Source organism: Narcine bancroftii, chromosome 2 (genome assembly GCF_036971445.1).
Source record: "Narcine bancroftii isolate sNarBan1 chromosome 2, sNarBan1.hap1, whole genome shotgun sequence".
NCBI classification, from domain to species: domain Eukaryota; kingdom Metazoa; phylum Chordata; class Chondrichthyes; order Torpediniformes; family Narcinidae; genus Narcine; species Narcine bancroftii.
The window spans coordinates 82,500,238-82,522,883 of record NC_091470.1 but is presented as its reverse complement, the minus strand read 5'-3'; the positions used below and the strand labels follow the sequence as shown (position 1 = coordinate 82,522,883).

Sequence of the window (22,646 nt, the reverse complement as noted above, 5' to 3'; positions counted from 1 at the left end):
GCACACACCTCCTCGCTCTTCTATTGACTCCATCTATAACTTGTGCTGCCTTGGAAAAACAGTCAACATATTTAAAGACTCATCCCACCCCAGCCACAATTATTCTCCTCCAGTTGGGAAGATTAAGGAGTGTAAGATGATGCATCACCATATTCAAGGGCAGTTTCTTTTCTGCCATTATCAGACTCCCAAATGAACTTTACACCAGTAAAATGATGTTGCATTTGTCTGAATAAACCAATCTGCATCTCTGCACTTTTACACTATGTCTAACCAGCTGTACTATGTATGGGATAATTAGCTGGACAGCTTGCAAAACAGACTTTCACATTGCACCTCATTGTATGTGGTAATAAACTTGATTTTGAATTGGAGCAGAGAAACTGAGCAAACATGATATCAAATGTAGATCTCAGTATGTTTGTTCTTTCCTTGGCAGCTGAAGGTTGGATCTCCCATCCCAAGCCCCCAGGAACTGAGGGGAAAAATCCTCATCAAGAACAAGAAGAATCAGAATGCCAATAGAAGCCAAGAGTTGGGGCGGAAGAGCACCAAGTCAGTGCTTGGTCAGGCATCACCCGGTGAAACAACTCAGACAGGTAGAGTGCCAGATGTTCACTGATGGAGGGTGCATGTAAAGTTAACCTGGGAGAAGTCAGGGCAGTGGGAAGGTTTAAAAGATGAAACAGATTAATTCTATTATCTGGTAACATTCAGTTGAGCTAAGGGTGATATTTTGGGGCTACATGATGTTGGACCTAATTGTTATTCAGAGCAACCTCGCCTGCAGTAAGTGCCTTAGAGTTGAGATGAAGTTTGTGCTTCAGGAAATGGGCTGCTTTGTGGAGTGCAATGTTTAGATGGATAACTTGTTCCAGCATGCACACTCTTTAGATTAGGTTAGATATGACCAACACTATTTCAGGAGTACACAGATACACTCCACATTCCTCATTGTAACATACTGATACTCACCACACCCCTCAGTTTCACATTGATACAACCCACATCCTCACTGTAACGTACCGATACACCCCACAACCCTCACTGTAACACACTGATACACCCACACCCCTCAGTTTCACATTGATACAACCCACATCCTCACTGTAACGTACCGATACACCCCACAACCCTCACTGTAACACATTGATACACCCACACCCCTCAGTTTCACATTGATACAACCCACATCCTCACTGTAACGTACCGAAACACCCCACAACCCTCACTGTAACACACAGATACACCCCACAACCCTCACTGTAACACATAGATACACCCCACAACCCTCACTGTAACACACAGATACACCCCACAACCCTCACTGTAACATACTGATACTCACCACACCCCTCAGTTTCACATTGATACAACCCACATCCTCACTGTAACGTACCGATACACCCACACCCCTCAGTTTCACATTGATACACCCCACAACCCTCACTGTAACACACTGATACACCCCATGCCCCTCAGTTTCACATTTATACACCCCACAACCCTCACTGTAACACACTGATACACCCCAAGCCCCTCAGTTTCACATTTATACACCTCACGACCCTCACTGTAACGCACTGATACATCCTTACTGTAACACTCTGCAGTCTCGGATGATGAACAATTTTGTTCTTGGTCCACTGCAGGTGAAACTGAAGAGCACGATGATAATGACGAGGAGCAGGAGATCATTGATCAGGAGAACGATGAGGATCAGAAGAAAAATGAAGCTGATGAGGTAATTATAAATTATAATTCGGGATTTGGAGATGAGGTCTTTACTCTGATCACTTTAGGAAGTTGCTGGTCAGCCTGGGCCCTGCATCCTTCTCTCAGTGCTGTTCATCAGTGTTTCAGATATACTCCTGAAGGGCACCAGATTTTGAATTGAGAGTGGTAAACTGAGTATTAAACTGCATTGTTTATTATCATGTATTCTGATACAGTAGGTCCACTCCCCCGATCCCTGTGTGAGACCACTCCCCGATCCCTGTGTGAGACCACTCCCCGACCCCTGTGTGAGACCACTCCCCCGATCCCTGTGTGAGACCACTCCCCCGATCCCTGTGTGAGACCACTCCCCGATCTCTGTGAGACCACTCCCCCAATCCCTGTGTGAGACCACTCCCCTGATCCCTGTGTGAGACCACTACCCCGATTCCTGTGTGAGACCACTCCCCCAATCCCTGTGTGAGATCTCCCCCCCACCCTTATGTTGGATGATTCCTTCTGATCCTTGTGTGGGACCACTCCCTCGATACCAGTGGGACCACTCCCTCGATACCTGTGTGGGACCACTCTCTCGATACCTGTGTGGGACCACTCCCTCTGATCCCTGAGTGGGACCACTCCCTCTGATCCCTGGGTGGGACCACTCCCCTGATCCCTGGGTGAGCCACTCCCTTGATCCCTGGGTGAGACCACTCCCCTGATCCCTGGGTGAGACCACTCCCCTGATCCCTGGGTGAGACCACTCTCCTGATCCCTGGGTGAGACCACGCACATAAAGTCATAACATGTACAGACGTAACACGTACAGACATACAGACATAGCACACATACAGACATGTAAATGTTGTAGTGTGAATAAAAGCTCTTATGACTGGAGGGAGAACAAACCCTTTATTAGCTTATAACTATGGGTAAGGTCTCACAGTAGTCTTTGGAAGGGTTGTGGGTTTAGGCGGGAAACCAGGGTTATATGTGAGCAGTTGGGGATGGAGCCAGCCATTAGCACAACACACTACCAGTGCACATTCAGACATAACACATACAAATGCAATACATTATATACATATACAAAAATATATTTTTTATAAAGAGTAGAATCTCATAAGTTTTGTATGAATAGTTCATCAGTCATTCAGCAGATGCAATGCCTGTGGGAAGAAGCCGTTCTCAGTCAATTTGATTCATTTTGAGACCACTCCCCTTGATTCCTCTGTGGGACCACTCCACACAGAAAGAGCGATACTACACAGGAATGGGTGACTATTCAAGTACGAATAGAAAAACAGAATGTTGCTTTAATGCTGTGAAGGAGTACAGAAAGTTGGCAATTCATCAATAAAAAGACAAATTGAATTTTGCTCAGTGGCACTCACATGTATGTTCAAAATGCTTTGAGAGGTTGGTGATGGCCAGATCAACTCGTACTTAAGTAAACATCTGGACCCACTGCTATTCAACTACTGCCACAATCATTCCACAGCAGATGCAACCTCACTGGCTTTCCACTCAGCAGCAACACATGGATTAGGCTGCTTTTCATCGATTATGTCAGCTTTCAACACCATCATTCCCCTCAGTACTGGTCAGCAAGCTTCAAAACCTGGGACTCTGCACCTCCCTCTGCAACTGGATCTTTGACTTCCTCATCAGAAGCCCACAGTCAGTATGGATCAGTAACAACATCTCCTGACAATCAAAACAGACACCCCTTGAGAATGTGTGCTTAGACCGCTGCTCTACTCTCTCTCCGCGCATGGCTGTGGGGCTAGGCTTAATTCAAATGCCACCTACAAATTTGCCAATGACACCACAGTTGTCGGCAGAATAACAGTCGGCAATGAAGTGTACAGGAGTGAGACAGATCAGCTAGTTGAGTGGTGTTATAGCAACAACCTTGCATTCAACGTTATCAAAACTAAAGAACTGATTGTGGACTTCTGGAAGGGAAAACCAGGAGAACAGAAACCAGTTCTTATCGAGGGGTCGGCAGTGGAGAGGGTAACAAACTTCATATTCAAGGTCTGGTATGAAGGTGCCTATGCTCAGCACAGGAAAAGGCTACAGGGGGTTGTAAACTTGGCTGCACCATCATGGCCATTAGTCTTTACTCCATTAAGGACATCTTTACGAAGAATGCAGCCTCTATCATCAGGAAGGACGTATTGAAGCCTGAAAAATGGCTTCTTCCCTTCCACCATCAGATTTCTGAATGGACCACGAACCACAGACTCTATCTCACTTTTTACTCTTCTTTTGCACTAATTATTTATATTTCAATAGTGGATTTACAGAAACATAATTAATGGAAATTGTGCCTGTGATACACAATACTGCGGTTGCAAAACAACAAACTTTCATTACAATTATGATTCCGACGTTGGCCTTTATTGCAAAGGGGAATGGAACACTAAATCAGGAAAGTCCTGCTACAACTGTACAGGGCACTGATGTGACCATGGTCAGGGTATTGGGGACAGTTTAGATATCCTTATACAAGGAAAGATATCCATGACTTGGGGAGGTTGGTGAAGGAATGAAGATTTTGCCTTATCAGGGAAGGTTGAGCAGATTGGGCCGAAAACCATTCAACTCGGTTGAGAGATGGTTTTATTGAAAAGAAAGACTGTCAGGGAGATGGAGAAAAGGATGTTTGCTCTTCTGGTGGAATCTAGAAGTTGAGTGAGTCAAGATAAGGGTTTGCCCATTTAAATAGAAGATGAGGAAGAATATGTTCTTTGACAGAATTTGTTAGCCTTTGGGACTCTTTACCCTAGTGAAGGCTCTTGGGGCTGTGTCATTGAATGTAGTTCATGCTGAGGTAGGTAGGTCTTTGGAAGATAGGGGGTCAAGGTGATGGGGAAGAGTTGAGGCTAGAATGAATCACATCAACTTTCTAAATGGAACAGACTTGGAGCCCCACATGACCTACTTCTCCTCCTATTTCTTATATTATTAAGAGGACAAGAACATCAGGCAGATGAAAAAACCACCACTAGCAGATATCCCCATCAAATCAAAGGCCATTCTGGTTGTAGTGTGTACAGCCTGGGCTACTCTGACAGCACATCCCATCACTGCCACCACTACCAAGAAGGACAAGAGCTTTGGGTTCCTGGAAACACCACCACCAACAGGTCCCCTTCCAAGTCTGGAACACCTGGACAGCAAAGATGCATACATGAGGATGCTCTTTATTGACTACAGTTCAGCATTTAATACTATCAAAACTGATGAGCAAACTCCAAGATTTGGGCATTTACACCCCACTGTGTAATTAGATTATAGATTCCCTCATCTCCAGACCACAATCAGTGAAGATTGGGAAGAACTTCTCCTCCACAAACTCCATCAGTACCAGAGGACCACAGGGCTGTGTTCTTAGTCCCCTGCTGTACTCACTTTACATCTACAACTGTGTCATTCGGTACGACAATAGCACCATCTACAAATATGCCAACAATACCACAGTATAAAGGAAGGGAATGAGTCAGCATACAGGATGGAGATTAAAAACTTGGCTGAATGGTGCACCACTAACAACCTTGTGCTCAATGTCACCAAAGCTAAGGAACTGATTGTTGACTTCAGGAAAGGAAAGCCAGAGATAAACAATTCAGTGATCATTAGGTGATCAGAGGGGGTAGGGTGAGCACATTTAAGTCTTGGGAGTCACTATCTCGGAGGATCCTTTCTGGACCCAACATACCAATGGCATTGTGAAGAAAGCACATCAGCGCCTCTACTTCCTCAGGAGTTTGCGGAGGTTTGGTATGACACCAGAAACCCTGGCAAATTTCTACAGAGGTGTGGTGGCAAGTGCTGACCGGCTGCATCACGGTCTAGTATGGAAACACCAAAACCCCTGAGCATAAAGCCCTCCAAAAGGTAGTGGATACAGCCTAGGACATCACACTATTGAGAACATCTACAGAGAACGCTGCTGTTGTAGAGCAGCAGCAATCATCAAAGTCCCAAACCACCCAGCACGTGCTCAGTTCTTGCTGCTACCATCAGGAAAGCGGTACAGGTGCCACAAGACTCGCACCATCTGGTTCAGGAACAGCTGCTACCCCTCCACCATCAGACTCCTCAACAAGAAACTCAATCAGGGACTCATTTAAGGGCTCTTACTTGTGCACTTTATTTTCTTTTTGCTCCCTTTAAATTGCACAGTAGGGTTGTTTATATTTGTTATCTGATAACAGTTCTTTGTTTGTTTTCATATTTACACTGTTTATTTTTTGCACTACCAATTAGTGGTAATTCTGCTGCACCCGCAGGAAAAAGGAATCTCAGGGTTGTATGTGATGTCATGTTTGTACCCTGAGAAGAAATATGAAGTCACACATCGTCTTGACTTGGAAATGTGATGTTGGTGCTTCATTGTTGCTGGGTCTGAATATCACTGAGTCCTATCCAACACCCCAGTGGGAAGACCTTTAACAGATGGTCTGCAGTGGTTTGAGAAGATGACTCGCCTTCATCTATGGGGAGAGGTTGTGCATGCTAGGGCTTTATTTCTTGGAGTGTAGGAGGATGAGGTAAACAAAATCCTGAGAGGAATAAATTGGGTGAACTTACATACTTTTGTCTGTATGGGAATCGGTATCCAGAGAACACAGGTTTAAGGTTAGGAGGAGAGGTTAAACAGAAACCTGAGGGGTAACGTTTTTGCACAGAGGATAGTGAGTGTATTGAACAGGCTGCTGGAGGAGGTGGTTGAGGCAGCTGCTATTGCAATGTTTAAGAAAAAAATTGGATAGGATGGGTTTAGAGGGATATGGGCCAAAAGCAGACAGGTGGGATAGTGTGGATGGGACAGTTTAGATGGGTTGGGCAAGTTAGGCCAAAGGGCTAGTTTCTATGGTGTGTGAGTTTAGAACTGTTCTCTGCCAAGGATTAGAATTGGGGCATGCCAACAGTTTGAAGTCATTGATCGCATATATCGATCGCAGCAGGCCCTGTTTTGATTGATGCTGTGTTTTTTAAACTGAGGTAAAACTTGTGCTCCTTACCGTATTCTTCTCTGGTAGGGGACGGCTGGTCAGGAGGCGAGAGCTTATGAAGAAATGTCTAGTCTCGTGAATTACATTCAGCCTGTGAAGTTTGTCTCCTTTGAACTGTCCAAGGGTAAGATGTTCTATGTTCCTGGCAACAGTCAGGTTTCTTTACTTCTTCCATCCCATCACACCACTGCTCTCCAATCAATTACTGACACACAAGAACCCAAATTCAATGGGTGGGCCACTATTAGCTGTCATGATGGAACTAAGAGATTTTATCCATCATAAGTGAGTTGGGGCTTCCCTCCATGAGGTAGAGTGGTCCAGATGAAAGGTCTCAACCTGACATATTGACTGTCTATTTCCCTCCTCAAATGCTTCCTGACCCACTGGGTTCCTCCTCCAGCAGCTCTGTTTTTGCGCTAGATTGCGGAATCTGCAGCCTCCTGTGTCTACATCTGAACATAGGTGGAGAGAGGAAAAGATTTATAACCCAGTGAGAGAAGAAATGTATCCCAATAGTGTACTGAAGTGGTTTGATGGTGGAACTGTTATTTTGAAACAATGCTCCTTGGTTTTAGATACTTCCACCAGAAGAAACTGTCTCTCGCTATCCATCATTCATCCCTCTCAGAGTTTAAGGTTTCAATAAAACATTTCAATAAGTATGTAGACCCAACCCCTTCAGGATTCAACCCAATGAATCTTCACTACACTTCCTCCAAAGCAAACTTGTGCTTTCTCACATATGGTGTCCGTAATTGTGTGCAGTACTCCATGAGCAGTCTCACCGGCTCCCCATAATATTAGAGTCATATTGTTATACAGCACAGAGTCAGCCTTCTCAATCCAATGTCCATGCCATCTTGGTTGTCTATCCAAATTCTTCTCAGTTTCCTGCATTTGGCCTGTATCTCTCCAACCCATTCCTATCCACGTAGTTGTCAAAATATCTGTTAACTGCCACAGTTGTGCCCACCTTTACCACTTCCTCTGCCAGCTCGTTTTGTATACACACCGCTGTCTGGGTGAAAACTTTCCCTTCAGGTCTTTCATATCTTTCCTCTCACCTTAAATTTCTTTTTTCTCGCTTACACTGGGAAATAGACTGTGACCATTCATCTTATTTACAGTATGTCCCTCTATGTCTCTAATGTAATATTTCTCTGTTCCAGATAATGTACGTGCAAAATATCTACTTTGATTGAGTCATTCCATATGCCTGGAGTGCATCCTGTGATTAGCACCAATCCTCTGTTTTCCTCTTTCTCGTTCCCTGTGTGTGCATAAGCTGGAGCTGTGCTCTGGTCACAATCCAGACACAATAACAAAAACACTCCCATTTTTATAACCACAAATTATCACAAGGACACAGCAGTCTATAATGCAGACGGACACATTATCCTAATAAAGCTACAGGACACACCAACTCACTCTGGCTTCTTTATTTGCAGAGAGAAATCAATGCTACATCATCTCATCTTTCACGGAGACTAAAGCCTTGGATCTGCTCACCAAATTCTCCGTAGATTTTGTTGAGTATCTTTTCAAAGCTCCACAGTAAACAGTGATGTGTCATAGCTAATGTAGGTGGTTAATACAAACGTCTGAAGGAACAGCAGCCGTGCAACACAGCAAGGCAGATTGGAATCTGAAGGAGTACTCTGAGTGATTGAGGAATTCAATAATGCAAACTGAATTAAGAGCAACAAACAATGTGCTGGAGGAACACAGCAGATCACGTTACATCAGTGAGCGAAACAGAATGGTTGACTCATCTTGACGAAGGGTTCAAACCCGAAACATCGACCCTCCTTTTTCTCCCTTTGATGTTACTCGGCCTGCTGAGTTCCTCCAGCAGGTTGTTTAATTGCTCCAGATTTCAGCATCTGCAGTCTCTCAGCTGTCTCCGATCTAACTTGGGAGATTTTTGTATTGGATTCCCAGGAGTGAGGCTGGAATCTAGTTTAGATATACAGCACGGTAACAGGCCATTTCGGCCCACAAACCTGTGCTGCCCAATTAGACCCCCCAGTAAGTTTTGAAGGGTGGAAGAAAATTAGAGCCCCCGGGGAAAACCCACGCAGACACAGGGAGAATATCCTTATAGATAGCGTGGAATTCGAATCCCAGTCCTGATCTCTGACATTGTAACAGTGTTGCACTAACCACTACACCAACCGTGCCGCCCCTAATCAGAGTATGTATGAGAGTTGATTTGGGATTGGATCTAATCAGAGACTTTGAAGGGGATTTCTAAAGAATAGCAATTATGACAGTCTAAATGAGGAACTCCAGTGGTTTAGAACAGATTAACATATAGTTATTGTGGAGCGCTAAGGTAGCAGCAAGCCCAAAGCTCAAGACTGTTCAACAGGCTTTATTCCAGTAAAAGTCTGAACACCAGTTCAAGCCTTGGTGGCTCCCCATCTGACTGACTCAGGAGGGGCCGGCTCAGGTTTATATTCAGGTTGGCTAATTGACAGCCGGCCAGGTGGAGTCTGCCCCTTAGGTGGTCCTTCTGCAGATACAGAGATCGCCCCCTTTCATATCACCACATTTATAGAATTGCAGAGGAGAGAACATGTGACAGAAAAATGACAATTTTGGACTTTAATTAATATTTATGCCCCAAATGTAGATGATGAAATATTTATTTCAGATGCATTTTTATATCTGGGTCAGGCTAATGAGAATGTTTTAGTTTGGTGGTGATTTTAATTGTGTTTTGGAACCTTTATTGGATAAGTCTTCAAAGAAAGTTAAGAAATCTAAAATGGCAGTTCAAGTTCAAGCATTGATGAAAGATCTCAATTTAGTGGATATTTCGAGACATCTTAATCCGACAGAGATGGATTTCTCCTTTTATTCAGCTCGACATGAATCGTTTTCAAGGATTGACTTTTTTTTAGTATCGGCACATCTACAGGGGAAAATACAACAAGCGGAATATAAAAGTAGGGTGATTTCGGATCATTCGCTGTTATACTTTATATATATATAACTTCCTCGGCCCCGGTCCGGGCAGTATGGACCGACCTAGGAGGGGAGGCAGGCCCCTCCAGCCCGGGTAAGAAACCTGCATAGGAGAAGGCCACTCCGATATAAAACCTACGACCCAAGGACCTCGCTGCCACGTCCCAGCTTGCTTGGCCACGGCACACGAACCATGGGTGTAAAGGGTGGGGCCAGTACTGCGCGCACTGCACTCCACCTAAAAGCTCCTTTGCACAGGCCCGAGGACAGGTCCACATCCTCCCCCCCCACGTCCTCCCCCCCCACGTCCTCCCCCTCCACGTCCTCCCCCTCCACGTCCTCCCCCTCAAAAGATGCTCACAAACTCAAGCTAGCATGCTGGAACATCAGAACCATGCTAGACAAGGCTGACAGCCACCGACCTGAACGTCGGTCTGCCCTCATTGCACATGAACTCCTCAGACTTGACATCGACATAGCCGCTCTCAGTGAAGTCCGCCTGGCAGATGTAGGCAGCCTCCAAGAACGCGGCGCGGGCTACACACTCTACTGGTCTGGCAAGCCTTCGGATGAACGACGCCTATCTGGTGTAGGCTTCATGGTCAAGAGCTTCATTGCCTCCAAACTCGAAAACCTTCCGACAGGCCTCTCGGACCGAATCATGTCCATGCGACTCCCACTTCAAAACAAGCGTCACATCACCCTCATCAGTGTCTATGCTCCAACCCTCCAGGCGGAACCAGCAGAAAAGAACAAGTTCTACACCGACCTGCGCAACCTCATCCAACGTACCCCTACAGCCGACAAGGTTGTCATCCTGGGCGACTTCAACGCTCGTGTCGGCAAAGACTCAGAAACCTGGCCAGGAATCCTGGGCAAGCATGGCGTCGGCAAGTGCAACGACAATGGGCGCCTCCTGTTGGAGCTCTGCGCAGAACAGCGACTTGTCATTACAAACACCCTTTTTCAGCAGAGGGACAGCCTTAAGACCACCTGGATGCATCCCCGATCCAAACACTGGCACCTCCTGGACTACATCCTGGTGCGAGAAAGTGACAAACAAGATGTGCTCCACACCAGGGTCATGCCTAGCGCGGAATGCCACACTGACCACCGGCTGGTTCGCTGCAAGCTCAACCTTCACTTCAAGCCAAAGCCCAGGAACAATAAAGCCCCCAGAAAGAGGTTCAATGTTGGAAACCTGCAGTCAGACGAAGCGAGAGGAAACTTCCAGGCAAACCTCAAAGCAAAGCTCGACGTTGCAACCCGCCTCACGGACCCGTCCCCTGAAACCCTCTGGGATCAGTTGAAGACTACCATACTGCAATCCACTGAAGAGGTACTGGGCTTCTCCTCCAGGAAAAACAAGGACTGGTTTGACGAAAACAGCCAGGAAATCCAGGAGCTGCTGGCAAAGAAGCGAGCTGCCCACCAGGCTCACCTTACAAAGCCGTCCTGTCCAGAGAAGAAACAAGCCTTCCGTCGCGCATGCAGCCATCTTCAGCGCAAACTCCGGGAGATCCAAAATGAGTGGTGGACTAGCCTCGCCAAACGAACACAGCTCAGCGCGGACATTGGCGACTTCAGGGGTTTCTACGAGGCTCTAAAGGCTGTGTACGGCCCCTCACCCCAAGTCCAAAGCCCGCTGCGCAGCTCAGACGGCAAAGTCCTCCTCAGCGACAAGATCTCCATCCTCAACCGATGGTCAGAACACTTCCAATCTCTTTTCAGTGCCAACCGCTCAGTCCAAGATTCCGCCCTGCTCCAGCTCCCTCAACAGCCCCTAAGGCTAGAGCTGGATGAGGTTCCCACCCTGGATGAGACATATAAGGCAATCGAACAACTGAAAAGTGGCAAAGCAGCAGGTATGGATGGAATCCCCCCAGAAGTCTGGAAGGCTGGCGGCAAAACTCTGCATGCCAAACTGCATGAGTTTTTCAAGCTTTGTTGGGACCAAGGTAAACTGCCTCAGGATCTTCGTGATGCCACCATCATCACCCTGTACAAAAACAAAGGCGAGAAATCAGACTGCTCAAACTACAGGGGAATCACGTTGCTCTCCATTGCAGGCAAAATCTTCGCTAGGATTCTACTAAATAGAATAATACCTAGTGTCGCCGAGAATATTCTCCCAGAATCACAGTGCGGCTTTCGCGCAAACAGAGGAACCACTGACATGGTCTTTGCCCTCAGACAGCTCCAAGAAAAGTGCAGAGAACAAAACAAAGGACTCTACATCACCTTTGTTGACCTCACCAAAGCCTTCGACACCGTGAGCAGGAAAGGGCTTTGGCAAATACTAGAGCGCATCGGATGTCCCCCAAAGTTCCTCAACATGATTATCCAACTGCACGAAAACCAACAAGGTCAGGTCAGATACAGCAATGAGCTCTCTGAACCCTTCTCCATTAACAATGGCGTGAAGCAAGGCTGTGTTCTCGCACCAACCCTCTTTTCAATCTTCTTCAGCATGATGCTGAACCAAGCCATGAAAGACCCCAACAATGAAGACGCTGTTTACATCCAGTACCGCACGGATGGCAGTTTCTTCAATCTGAGGCCCCTGCAAGCTCACACCAAGACACAAGAGAAACTTGTCCGTGAACTACTCTTTGCAGACGATGCCGCTTTAGTTGCCCATTCAGAGCCAGCACTTCAGCGCTTGACGTCCTGTTTTGCAGAAACTGCCAAAATGTTTGGCCTGGAAGTCAGCCTGAAGAAAACTGAGGTCCTCCATCAGCCAGCTCCCCACCATGACTACCAGCCCCCCCACATCTCCATCGGGCACACAAAACTCAAAACGGTCAACCAGTTTACCTATCTCGGCTGCACCATTTCATCAGATGCAAGGATCGACAATGAGATAGACAACAGACTCGCCAAGGCAAATAGCACCTTTGGAAGACTACACAAAAGAGTCTGGAAAAACAACCAACTGAAAAACCTCACAAAGATAAGCGTATACAGAGCCGTTGTCATACCCACACTCCTGTTCGGCTCCGAATCATGGGTCCTCTACCGGCATCACCTACGGCTCCTAGAACGCTTCCACCAGCGTTGTCTCCGCTCCATCCTCAACATCCATTGGAGCGCTTTCATCCCTAACGTCAAAGTACTCGAGATGGCAGAGGTCGACAGCATCGAGTCCACGCTGCTGAAGATCCAGCTGCGCTGGATGGGTCACGTCTCCAGAATGGAGGACCATCGCCTTCCCAAGATCGTGTTATATGGCGAGCTCTCCACTGGCCACCGTGACAGAGGTGCACCAAAGAAAAGGTACAAGGACTGCCTAAAGAAATCTCTTGGTGCCTGCCACATTGACCACCGCCAGTGGGCTGATAACGCCTCAAACCGTGCATCTTGGCGCCTCACAGTTTGGCGGGCAGCAACCTCCTTTGAAGAAGACCGCAGAGCCCACCTCACTGACAAAAGGCAAAGGAGGAAAAACCCAACACCCAACCCCAACCAACCAATTTTCCCTTGCAACCGCTGCAATCGTGTCTGCCTGTCCCGCATCGGACTTGTCAGCCACAAACGAGCCTGCAGCTGACGTGGACTTTTTACCCCCTCCATAAATCTTCGTCCGCGAAGCCAAGCCAAAGATATAACTTCTGAGAAAGTTCAAGTGGCTTATCGTTGGAGGTTTAATATAATGCTGTTAAAAAATGCAGAATTTATTGATTTTTTGAAAGAACAAATTAATTTCTTTTTGAAAGAAATTTCTAATTCTGTTCAAAGTAAATTTGTAGTATGGGATGCTATGAAAGCTTATTTGAGAGGACAAATAATTAGTTATACTTCTAAAATAAAAAAGAATCGATTAAATCAGAGTCTTGAGTTAGAGAAACAGATTAGTGAGTTAGAAAAGGAATTTTAGAGAGACGTTACAGAAGATCAGAAGATAGAATTGTCCAGGTTGAAGTTGGAATATAATGCTTTGCAATCTTATCAATTTGAGTGTATGATTAATAGGACTAAACAACGATATTATGATTGGGGAGAGAAAGCACATAAGGTATTGGCATGGCAATTAAAGAAAGAACAGGTTTCGAGGACTATTAATGGTGTTAGACGGAATTCGCTTATTATGTATAAACCTCGCGAGATTAATGATAAATTTTGTTCATTTTATAAAAAATTATATACATCTGATGGAAAACAAGAAAACGGATCGATTGATCTTTTTTTTATCACAGTTGAACTTACTGACATTAGAGACTGACTCAGAAATTAAATTGGTGATTTATCTTTTGAGGGTGGTCTACAGCTTTGTTTGTGCCCACAGCTGAATACATTTCATGTTCACACTAGCCTAACACCACCTCTTCCATCCTCACCTGCTGCATCCAGTGTTCTTGATGAGGCCTTATCTATGCTGAATGTTACAGATAACCGGATGGGCTGTTCTCAGAAGAACTCTTCTCTCTGATCTATATATTTTGTGAGGAATACACAAATTTTTCCATGAAAATAAATCTCTCGAGTTCCTCCTAACGTCTATGTTACTATTACTGATGGAGATTTTGATGCGAACTCCACGAATCTGTAGATTTACTGTACATGGTACAGGTGCCAATATCTCCAAGGTCTGTCAACTCCTAAACAACCCCACAGATACAACAAGCGACAAATGAGTCGCATTTACCCCAAAGGGACGAGAATGGATTCCTCAAACTACATGCCTCATGTCTTCTGGAATGCCGGCTGTCAGATGGTAGCTCTCAACTTCCAGACAGCAGGTAAGTGCCAGGGCAGAGGTTGGATTCAGACCCTCTGGATCTGTGGTTAATAAAAGATTCATCAAGGAGTTTGGGGAATGACAATTACAATAAGTTTATATTGCATTTTTAACAGTAAAATTTGCTCAATTTTTATTTGATAGAATAGGTCATTGAGGTTTTCAAACTTTTTCTTTCTGCTCACATACCACCTTTAGTAATCCCTTACTAATCATAGAGCACCTTTGGCATAAGGATTACTTAAAATGGTACGTGAGTGGAAAGAAAAACTTTGAAAATTATTGCTCTAGAATGTGAGTCTGAGAACTTGCCTGGATATGTAGGTTTTACAGACCATCTTGGGGGAGGAAGCTTCGAGAGGAAGATCAATGAGAGCTCAAGAGTCAAGGTGATGGAAACTGGGTGTCTTGGATGTCAAAGGCCTTTTAGGGCTGATAGATTATCAGAAGAGTTTAAGCAGATGAATAAGGGAAGAAGATGAAAGTAGAAATTAACAAGATGAATGAGACGTTCATTCAAGATAAACCTTAAATCAGAGAAGCGATGAGATTAACACTAGGATAATGACAATAAACTGAAATATTTATAATATGAGAGGTGGTGGAAAATGGAGGAATATTTGCAAACAGAAATCTTGTTTAATTTGGCATTGTGTTTGGTCAGGATGTCATGGATGAAAGGGCCTGCTCCTGTGCACCACTCTTCTGAACTATGCTAAAATAATCATGTATGAGAGGTTAATTTGAGGAATAGAGCAATGGAATAAATAGTTAGCATCATGTTAGTAAGAAAATGGTTCAGAAAGGATTAGCAAAAATTTAGGAAAAGATTAACAAATGATAAATTGGTTTGGATGTTAACAAAAAATTCAATGAACTGGTTTATACTTTGTTTGTTCTATATCTTAAATGAATAGGATATGCAGTTTCCAAAATAATGTTTGAAAGGGAAAGGGAGGGGAAGAGTTGCTTTAACTCTCTGTAGCCCACATATCGAATATCTTCAATTATGTACTTAACGTTCTTGAGTTTGTTGGGTCTGTTGGTATCAGGGCACAATGGAAATTCAAATAATAAATTCTATTATGGCAAAAAGAATTCCACAGAAATGGTACAGATATCCTAATACTGACTCACTACCTGATAGGTGGCGGAGTAGGAAGTGTAGTAGAAACCGTAAAGTTGCAGAAGGATATAGACAGATTAGGAGACTGGGCAAAATGATGGCAGATGAGATTTAATATACAGTTGTACTTTTGGCAGTGGCAGACAGAATACTATTTGGATGAGGTGAAAATTCAGACCTCAGATGTGCAAAGGGACCTGGGTGTCCTCGTGCAAGGAAACCTAAAAATTAATGACCAGGTGAAATTGGTAGTGAAGAAAACGAATGCTGGAAGAAGATTCATGTAGAAAGAAATAAAATAAATTATCAATTACCAAAACTAATATTGACGCAAAATAAGCTACTCCCTTTTACAATAGACAACCTTTCCTTTAGAAAATGGGAAAGAAAAGGGATTAAAAGAATAGAAAATTGTTTTTCAGGAAGTAGATTCTTATCCTTTGAACAAATGAGAGATAAGTACAATATAACTGGAGATACAGCGCTGGCATATTACCAACTGAGATCCTACTTGAAAGATAAATTAGGAAGTAATTTGAGTTTACCAGAGGGAAGTAACCTTGAATATGTGATTACAGATACAATGTTAATCAAAAGATTTATAACAAATATGTATATTAAACTGCAAGAAAAGGAGAATGAGGAAACAAATGGTAAAACTAAACAAAAATGGGAACAAGATTTAAATATAAAGATAAAAAAGGAAACATGGGAGAAATTATGTTCTGGAACGATGAGAAATACAATAAATACGAGGCTACGTATGATACAATATAATTGGTTACACAGACTATACATTACACCGCAAAAGTTAAATAAATGGGACCCAACAGTATCTGATAGATGTTTTCGATGTAAAAAAGAAATGGGAACAACAATTCATGCAATCTGGACATGTGAGAGAGTAGAAAAATTTTGGGATGATCTCAGTCAGATATTAAATAAAATAACAGAAAACAATATACCAAAGAATCCAGAGATCTTTCTCCTAAGTAACATAACAAACAAAGAATTTGGAATTGATTTGGAGGATGCACAAAAAAGATTTGTTAAGATAGCCCTAGCCGTAGCAAAAAAATGTACTATGTCAACCTGGAAATTGGAAGATAATTTGAAAATACAACTATGGTATATAGAAATGAATAAATGTATTCCATTAGAAAAATAACATATAGTTTAAGAAATAATATTGAAATATTCGAACAAGTATGGGAGCCTTACATTAAATACAATAGCGAAAACCTACCGGGAACAAACATTACCTAAGTTGATGGAAGGAGAAGGAAAGAAAAGAATGGACTCAGTAGAATTTCTGGTGTATTTTTGTTGAATGACAACATTGTCTGACTGGCTTAATGCAACCTAGATTGTATACCTAAAATGGATGGGGGGGGGGTGGGGGGTGGCTTGGGAGGAGGGGGGGGGGGTGGAGAAAAAGTCACTGTATATGTGTGAAAAAGAAAAAGTGTATATCATGGCTAATGTGATTTATGGTGTGAAAAATAAAAAAATTAAAAAAAAAAGAAAACGAATGCTATGTTGACATTCATTTCAAGAAGAATAATGTACAAGAGTAAAGAGGTGTTGATGAGGCTCTATGGGGTACTGGTGAGGCCTCATTTGAAGTACTGTTTGCAGTTTTGGGCCCCCTATCTTAGAAAGGATGTGATGTTGTTGAAAAGGATTCAGAGGAGATTGAGTAGGATGATTCCCAGAATGCAAGGGCTAACGTACGAGGAGTGTTTGGCAGTGCTTGGGTTGTATTCATTGTCATATAGGAGAATGAGAGGAGATCTCATAGAGGCTTTTTGTATTTTGAAAGGTTTAGATAGGGTGGATGTTTCCCTTGGTGGGTGAATCGAGACAAGGGGTCATAGTCTGAAAATTAGAGGTTATCCATATAAAACAAAGATTAAGAAGAACTTCTTTAGCCAGAGGGTCGTGGGTCTGTGGAACTCGCTGCTGCATACAGCAGTGGAAGCCAGATCACTGGGAGTATTTAAACAAGAAATAGACAAGTATCTCATTAGTGAGGGCATTAAGGGATATGGGGAAAAGGCCAGAAATTGGAACTAGAGTAGAGTAGCTTAGTGTAGTTTTACGGAACAGACATGATGGGCCTAGTGGCCTGCTTCTGTTCCTTTGTTTTGTGGACGTGATATGAACCTTTGATTATATCTCAGTATCTTGTAATACTGTATTTGTAAGTGCCTCGCTACAACAGTAGCAGTGACCCAGGTTTGAATCCATCGCTCTCTGTAAGGAGTTTGTATATTCAAGTGGGTTTTCTCCAAGTGCTCCAGTTTGTGCCCATATTCTAAAGTCGTATGGGGTTAGAAAGTTAATTGGTCAATGGGTCATTTTGGGTGGCATGGGCCAGAAGGGCCTATTAAATTAAAAAAATTTAAATTAAATTTAAAAAAATGAAAAATATCTCGGTTGCTGATCTTGTCTTTTGATACTAACCCTGTACACGAGACTGATACAGACATATGCATGTTGCTCCTGCACCTGAACAGGTCCTTTTTTTTAAACAAAGGACCTGTTCAGCTGCAACAAGTAAGAATTTTAGTGCATATCTACATTGTACAATATACATGACAATAAACGCTACCACCCTGGATATTATCTGGATAACTGATCCTGTCATTCTAAAACTAATAATTTTAAAATTTAATTTAGACATACAAGCCCATGACGCCCATAAACCCTAATCAACCAAAAACCCCTGTACATTTTTGATTGGTGGAGCACCCAGAGGAAACCCATGCAGACTCCTTACAGTCAGCGTCGGATTCAAACCCGGGTTGCTGGTGCTGTAATAGTATTGTGCTGGCCACTATACTAACTGTGCCGCCCTCAATTTCTTCTGACAGTGTTCTTCAGACTCCCAGTTTGATCAATTAATTCCAAGGACTATTTTCTGATTGTAATTTTTCTCGCTTTCTTTCCTTTAGATATCCCAATGCAGCTGAACAATTCGTGCTTTGGGTTCAATGGGCAGAGTGGCTATATCCTGAAGCCCAAACTACTGCGCTCTCCGGATAAGCAGTTTGACCCTTTCACTGCTGATCAAATTGATGTTGTTGGGCCTAACACGTTATCCATTTTGGTACAGTTTGCTTTGCATTTGATTCGACCTCAGAGTTAATGCTTTCACTTGTAGAATCATAGAGCATCAAGCAAGCCCTTCAGCCTATCTTTGGACAGCATGGTTTGTGTAGCGATTAGTGTGATGCCGTTGCAGCATGCACGATCGGGACTGGGGTTTGAATCCCACGCCGTCTGTAAGGAGTTTCAATGCTCTCCCCATGTCTGCATGGGTTTCCCTGGGGGCTCCTTACTGTTCAAAACATACCAGGGGTTGTAGGTTAATTGGGTATAAATAGGACGGCACAGACTCATGGGCAAAAATGGCCTGTTACTATGCTGTATGTTTAAATTTTACATTTTAAATTTATTCCTGCCAATCAAGTGGCATTCTGTACTAATTCCAGTTGCTGGCATCCATACCCTTCCAATCCATAAATCTATCCAAATGACTCTTGAACATTATCATAGTGGCCACTTGCACAGCTTCCTCTAGCAGCTCATTCCAGATATGGTGCACCCTTTGAGTGAAACAATTGCCTCTTAGGTCCCTCTAAAGTCTTTCCCTTCTCACATTTGATCTATACTCTCAAGTTCTAAAATCTGGGAAAACTGAGCATTCACTTTATCCATGTTTCATGATTTTATAAACCTCTCACCCCTCAGCTTCCTTCTCTCATTGTAATAAAGATTCAAGATTCAATTTATTGTCATGTAATAAAAACAGTGTCATATTACATGAAATTGCTTTTGTCTGCTCTAAGGCAGTCAGATTTACCATTGGCAGAAAGTGCCTTAAGTGCCTCGAACAGACAGAGAGATAAACAAAAGGGAGTCCCACCAGAGTCACTGAGTGTCCATAGATTTGCCCCCAGTGCTTCCGCAGCCGCACAGAGTCCAGTCCAAACCATTGGAGAACTGAGCTCCAGATCCAAACTTCCAACATGGTCAGGGAACCTCCAGCTTCCTCTCGCATCCCCGTTCTGATACCTAGTGCCCCTTCGGCCAATTTCAAGCCAGTCTCCAGCACCCCACAGCCTTATGGGTTCCTTGCCTTAATTCACTAACAGCCTGCTGCCTGTGTGGTTCCTTCAGCCACAGGGCCCCAAGGGTCATCTTCTCTGCTTCTTCTCAGATGGAGGGTGGTCTCTCTATTTTCTGGTGCCCTGCTCCAGACCTCCACTTCCCTGAAGTCTGGAACCCCTCTTAGCTTCTGCTGATCATATGTGCTTCCTTCTTTGGCAAAGACCTAGTCTATCCAACTTCTCCCTATAACTCAACCCCTCCATTTCTGTCAAATTATGGTGAATTTCCTCTGTCCCCCTTCCAGCTTATGATGTACTTCCTATCACTCACTGGGTGACCAGTGCTGCACACAGTACTCTAAATGTGGTCTCATCAACGCCTTGTACAACTGGATCATATATGTTCCCAAGTTTTGTACTCTATACCCTGTCCAATGAAGCAAGTGTGCCAAACTCCATCTTCACCACCTTATCCACCTGAGCTGCTACTTTCAAGGAGCTATGCAACGATACCCTCTAGTCATCCTGTTCTATAGGACTCTCCAGAACCCTACCATTCACCATGTAAGTCCCACTCGAAATGCAACACCTCACAATTTAAACTCTTTAAATGCAGTTAAACTCCATTTGCCATCAATTCCATTTACTTACTCAACTAATCTAGATCCTTTATAAACTTTGATATCCTTCCTCACTGTCCACTATGTGATGTTTCTTTTATTCCAATAAAGAAACTTGAGTTATTTTTTAAACATCTAGATTTATTAACTCAGCAACCAGCACTAAAAACACCACATGCTGACCTCATGGGAGGGCATCCATCTTGACTCTACTAAAAGTGCAACAACATTCGCAAGATGTAACATTCCCCAGATGCTACATACTCCATCTCTGACTCCTCCTGGTGGTAGCACTCTATCACTACACTTTACACCACCATTTTGGTGTCATCCGCAAATTTACTAATCAAGTTAACTACATTGTCATCCAATTCATTAGTATTGGTAACAAACAGCAGTGGACCCAGTACCAACATCTGTGGCACAGGACTCTCAGGGAGACCTCCTTCCCCTACTACCTCTGCCTCCTCCCACTGTGCCAGGTTTGAATCCAACAGGCCAGCTCACCTTGTATCTTATATGATATAACCTTCCAGACTAACTTTTTAAAAGGCCTTGTTTAAAGTCTATATATACAATATGCACTCCCTGGATTCATCAATTTTCTTTGTCACCTCTTCAAAACTCCCTGTCAGATTCATGAGCCATGATCTCCCATGCATGAATACTCGCGTTCTACCTCCAATCATCTGCAGCCTATCCAATTGTTGGTAGATCCTGCTCCTCAGAATCTCCTCTAGGAATTTTCTGGCCACTGACTCTGGTTTTTCCTTGCTGCCCTTTGTAGAGCCAGTCTTCCAGCACTTCACCTGAGGCCAGAGATGCTGTAAATATCTCATCGAGGCCTCAGCAATTTCTTCCCTCACATCCCACAAGGTGCAAGGATGCATTTCATCAGACTCTGGGGATTTGTTGGCTTTAATATTTTCCAAGGCTGCCACTACCTTCTCCCTGAGGTAGTCCAGCACCTCACCAATCATTTCCTCCAAACCTTGGATCTCTTCTACAGTTTAAAAAAAAACTAATGAGAAGTATTCAAAATCCCACCCATCTCCTGCGGCCTCGCACAAAGATGGCCATGTTGATTCTTTAATGGAACCATTTTTCTCCATAGACAATCTTTTACTTTTAATATACCTGCAAATTCTCTTGGAATTCTCCTTTATCTGCCTGATAGCTCCATCTCATGTCCTCTTTTGGTCTTCCTGGTTTCGCTTTTAATCAAACTCCTAAACTTCCTGTGCTCAAGGGTTTTGTTCAATCCAGACTTCTTAAATCTGGCATAAGCCACCTTTTTCCTGACCAGATCCTCAATTAACTAGGGTTCCTTGAACTTGCCAGCCCTCCCCCCACTCCAACAGGAACATGGAGTACCTGAACTCTTGCCATCTTATCTTTAAAAACCTCCCACTTTCCAGTCACTCCTTTCCTGCTGCGAACATCCCGTCCTGATCAGCTTCTGCATGCTCCTGCCTAATTGCTCCAAACGTGGCCTTATCCCAATTTAAGACTTTAACGTGCAGACCAGACCCATCTTTCTACACAACTATTTTAAAACCAATGGTCACTGGTCCAAAAGTGCTTCCCCAGTGGCACTTCAGTTACTTGCCCTGTCTTAATCCCTACAAGGATGTCCAGTGTTGCACCCTCTCCAGAAGAGATCTCAATATTTTGATTGAGGAAAGTGTCAGACACACTGAACCTGTTCAACCCACCCAAACTCTTTGTACTATGGTGCCCCAGTCAATATTCAGGAAGTGAGAGTCTCCCAGCAATACTACCTGATCACTCTTACAGCTCTCTACAATTTCCCTAGACATCTGCTTTTCCATTTCCCATTGACTACTTTAATATTGGCCCCATCAAAATAATAATCCCCTTCTTGATTGTAAATTCTACCCATATTGCTTCACTGGATGATCTCCCAAGAACATTATCTCAAAACAACAGAGCATTAAAGTGATCCCCTTTTCAAACACCAGTTATTTTGGATACTGAATTTTCCTTGCAGGGCTTGGGATATGGGGCAAGATATGTACTGAATTCAATTGTTTATTGTCATGCAGTGAAAAGCTTTGTTTTGTGTGCTATTGAGGCAAATCAACCTGTATGTATGTGGAGGAGGTAGCAATAATAAAAAGGGTTGGGTGTGGTATAATGGTAAATAACAGGATGAAGGGTGTGGTGTTACAGTAACCCAAAGTACAGTAAGCCTAAGTATTAGGTGTAGTGTTACAGTAAGTCAAAGGGTGCAGGATGTGGTGTTATGACAACAAAATGCAGAGTATAGAAAAAAATACAGTTAAACAGTGCAGGGGCGTCATTTTTGAC

The 22,646-nt window shown here is 43.6% G+C and overlaps 1 protein-coding gene across 1 annotated transcript in view; it reads left to right on the top strand.

Annotated features, from left to right (window-relative positions):
• Positions 1–22,646, top strand: part of LOC138752888 (1-phosphatidylinositol 4,5-bisphosphate phosphodiesterase beta-2-like) — a 129,164-nt gene that overhangs the window by 42,459 nt on the left and 64,059 nt on the right. Inside the window, exons 14-19 of the mRNA XM_069915499.1 lie at positions 440–599; positions 1,653–1,744; positions 6,771–6,867; positions 8,195–8,279; positions 14,331–14,455; positions 18,538–18,692. Of these exons, the coding sequence (XP_069771600.1) occupies positions 440–599; positions 1,653–1,744; positions 6,771–6,867; positions 8,195–8,279; positions 14,331–14,455; positions 18,538–18,692 (714 nt within the window). The remainder of the gene's footprint in view (positions 1–439; positions 600–1,652; positions 1,745–6,770; positions 6,868–8,194; positions 8,280–14,330; positions 14,456–18,537; positions 18,693–22,646) is intronic.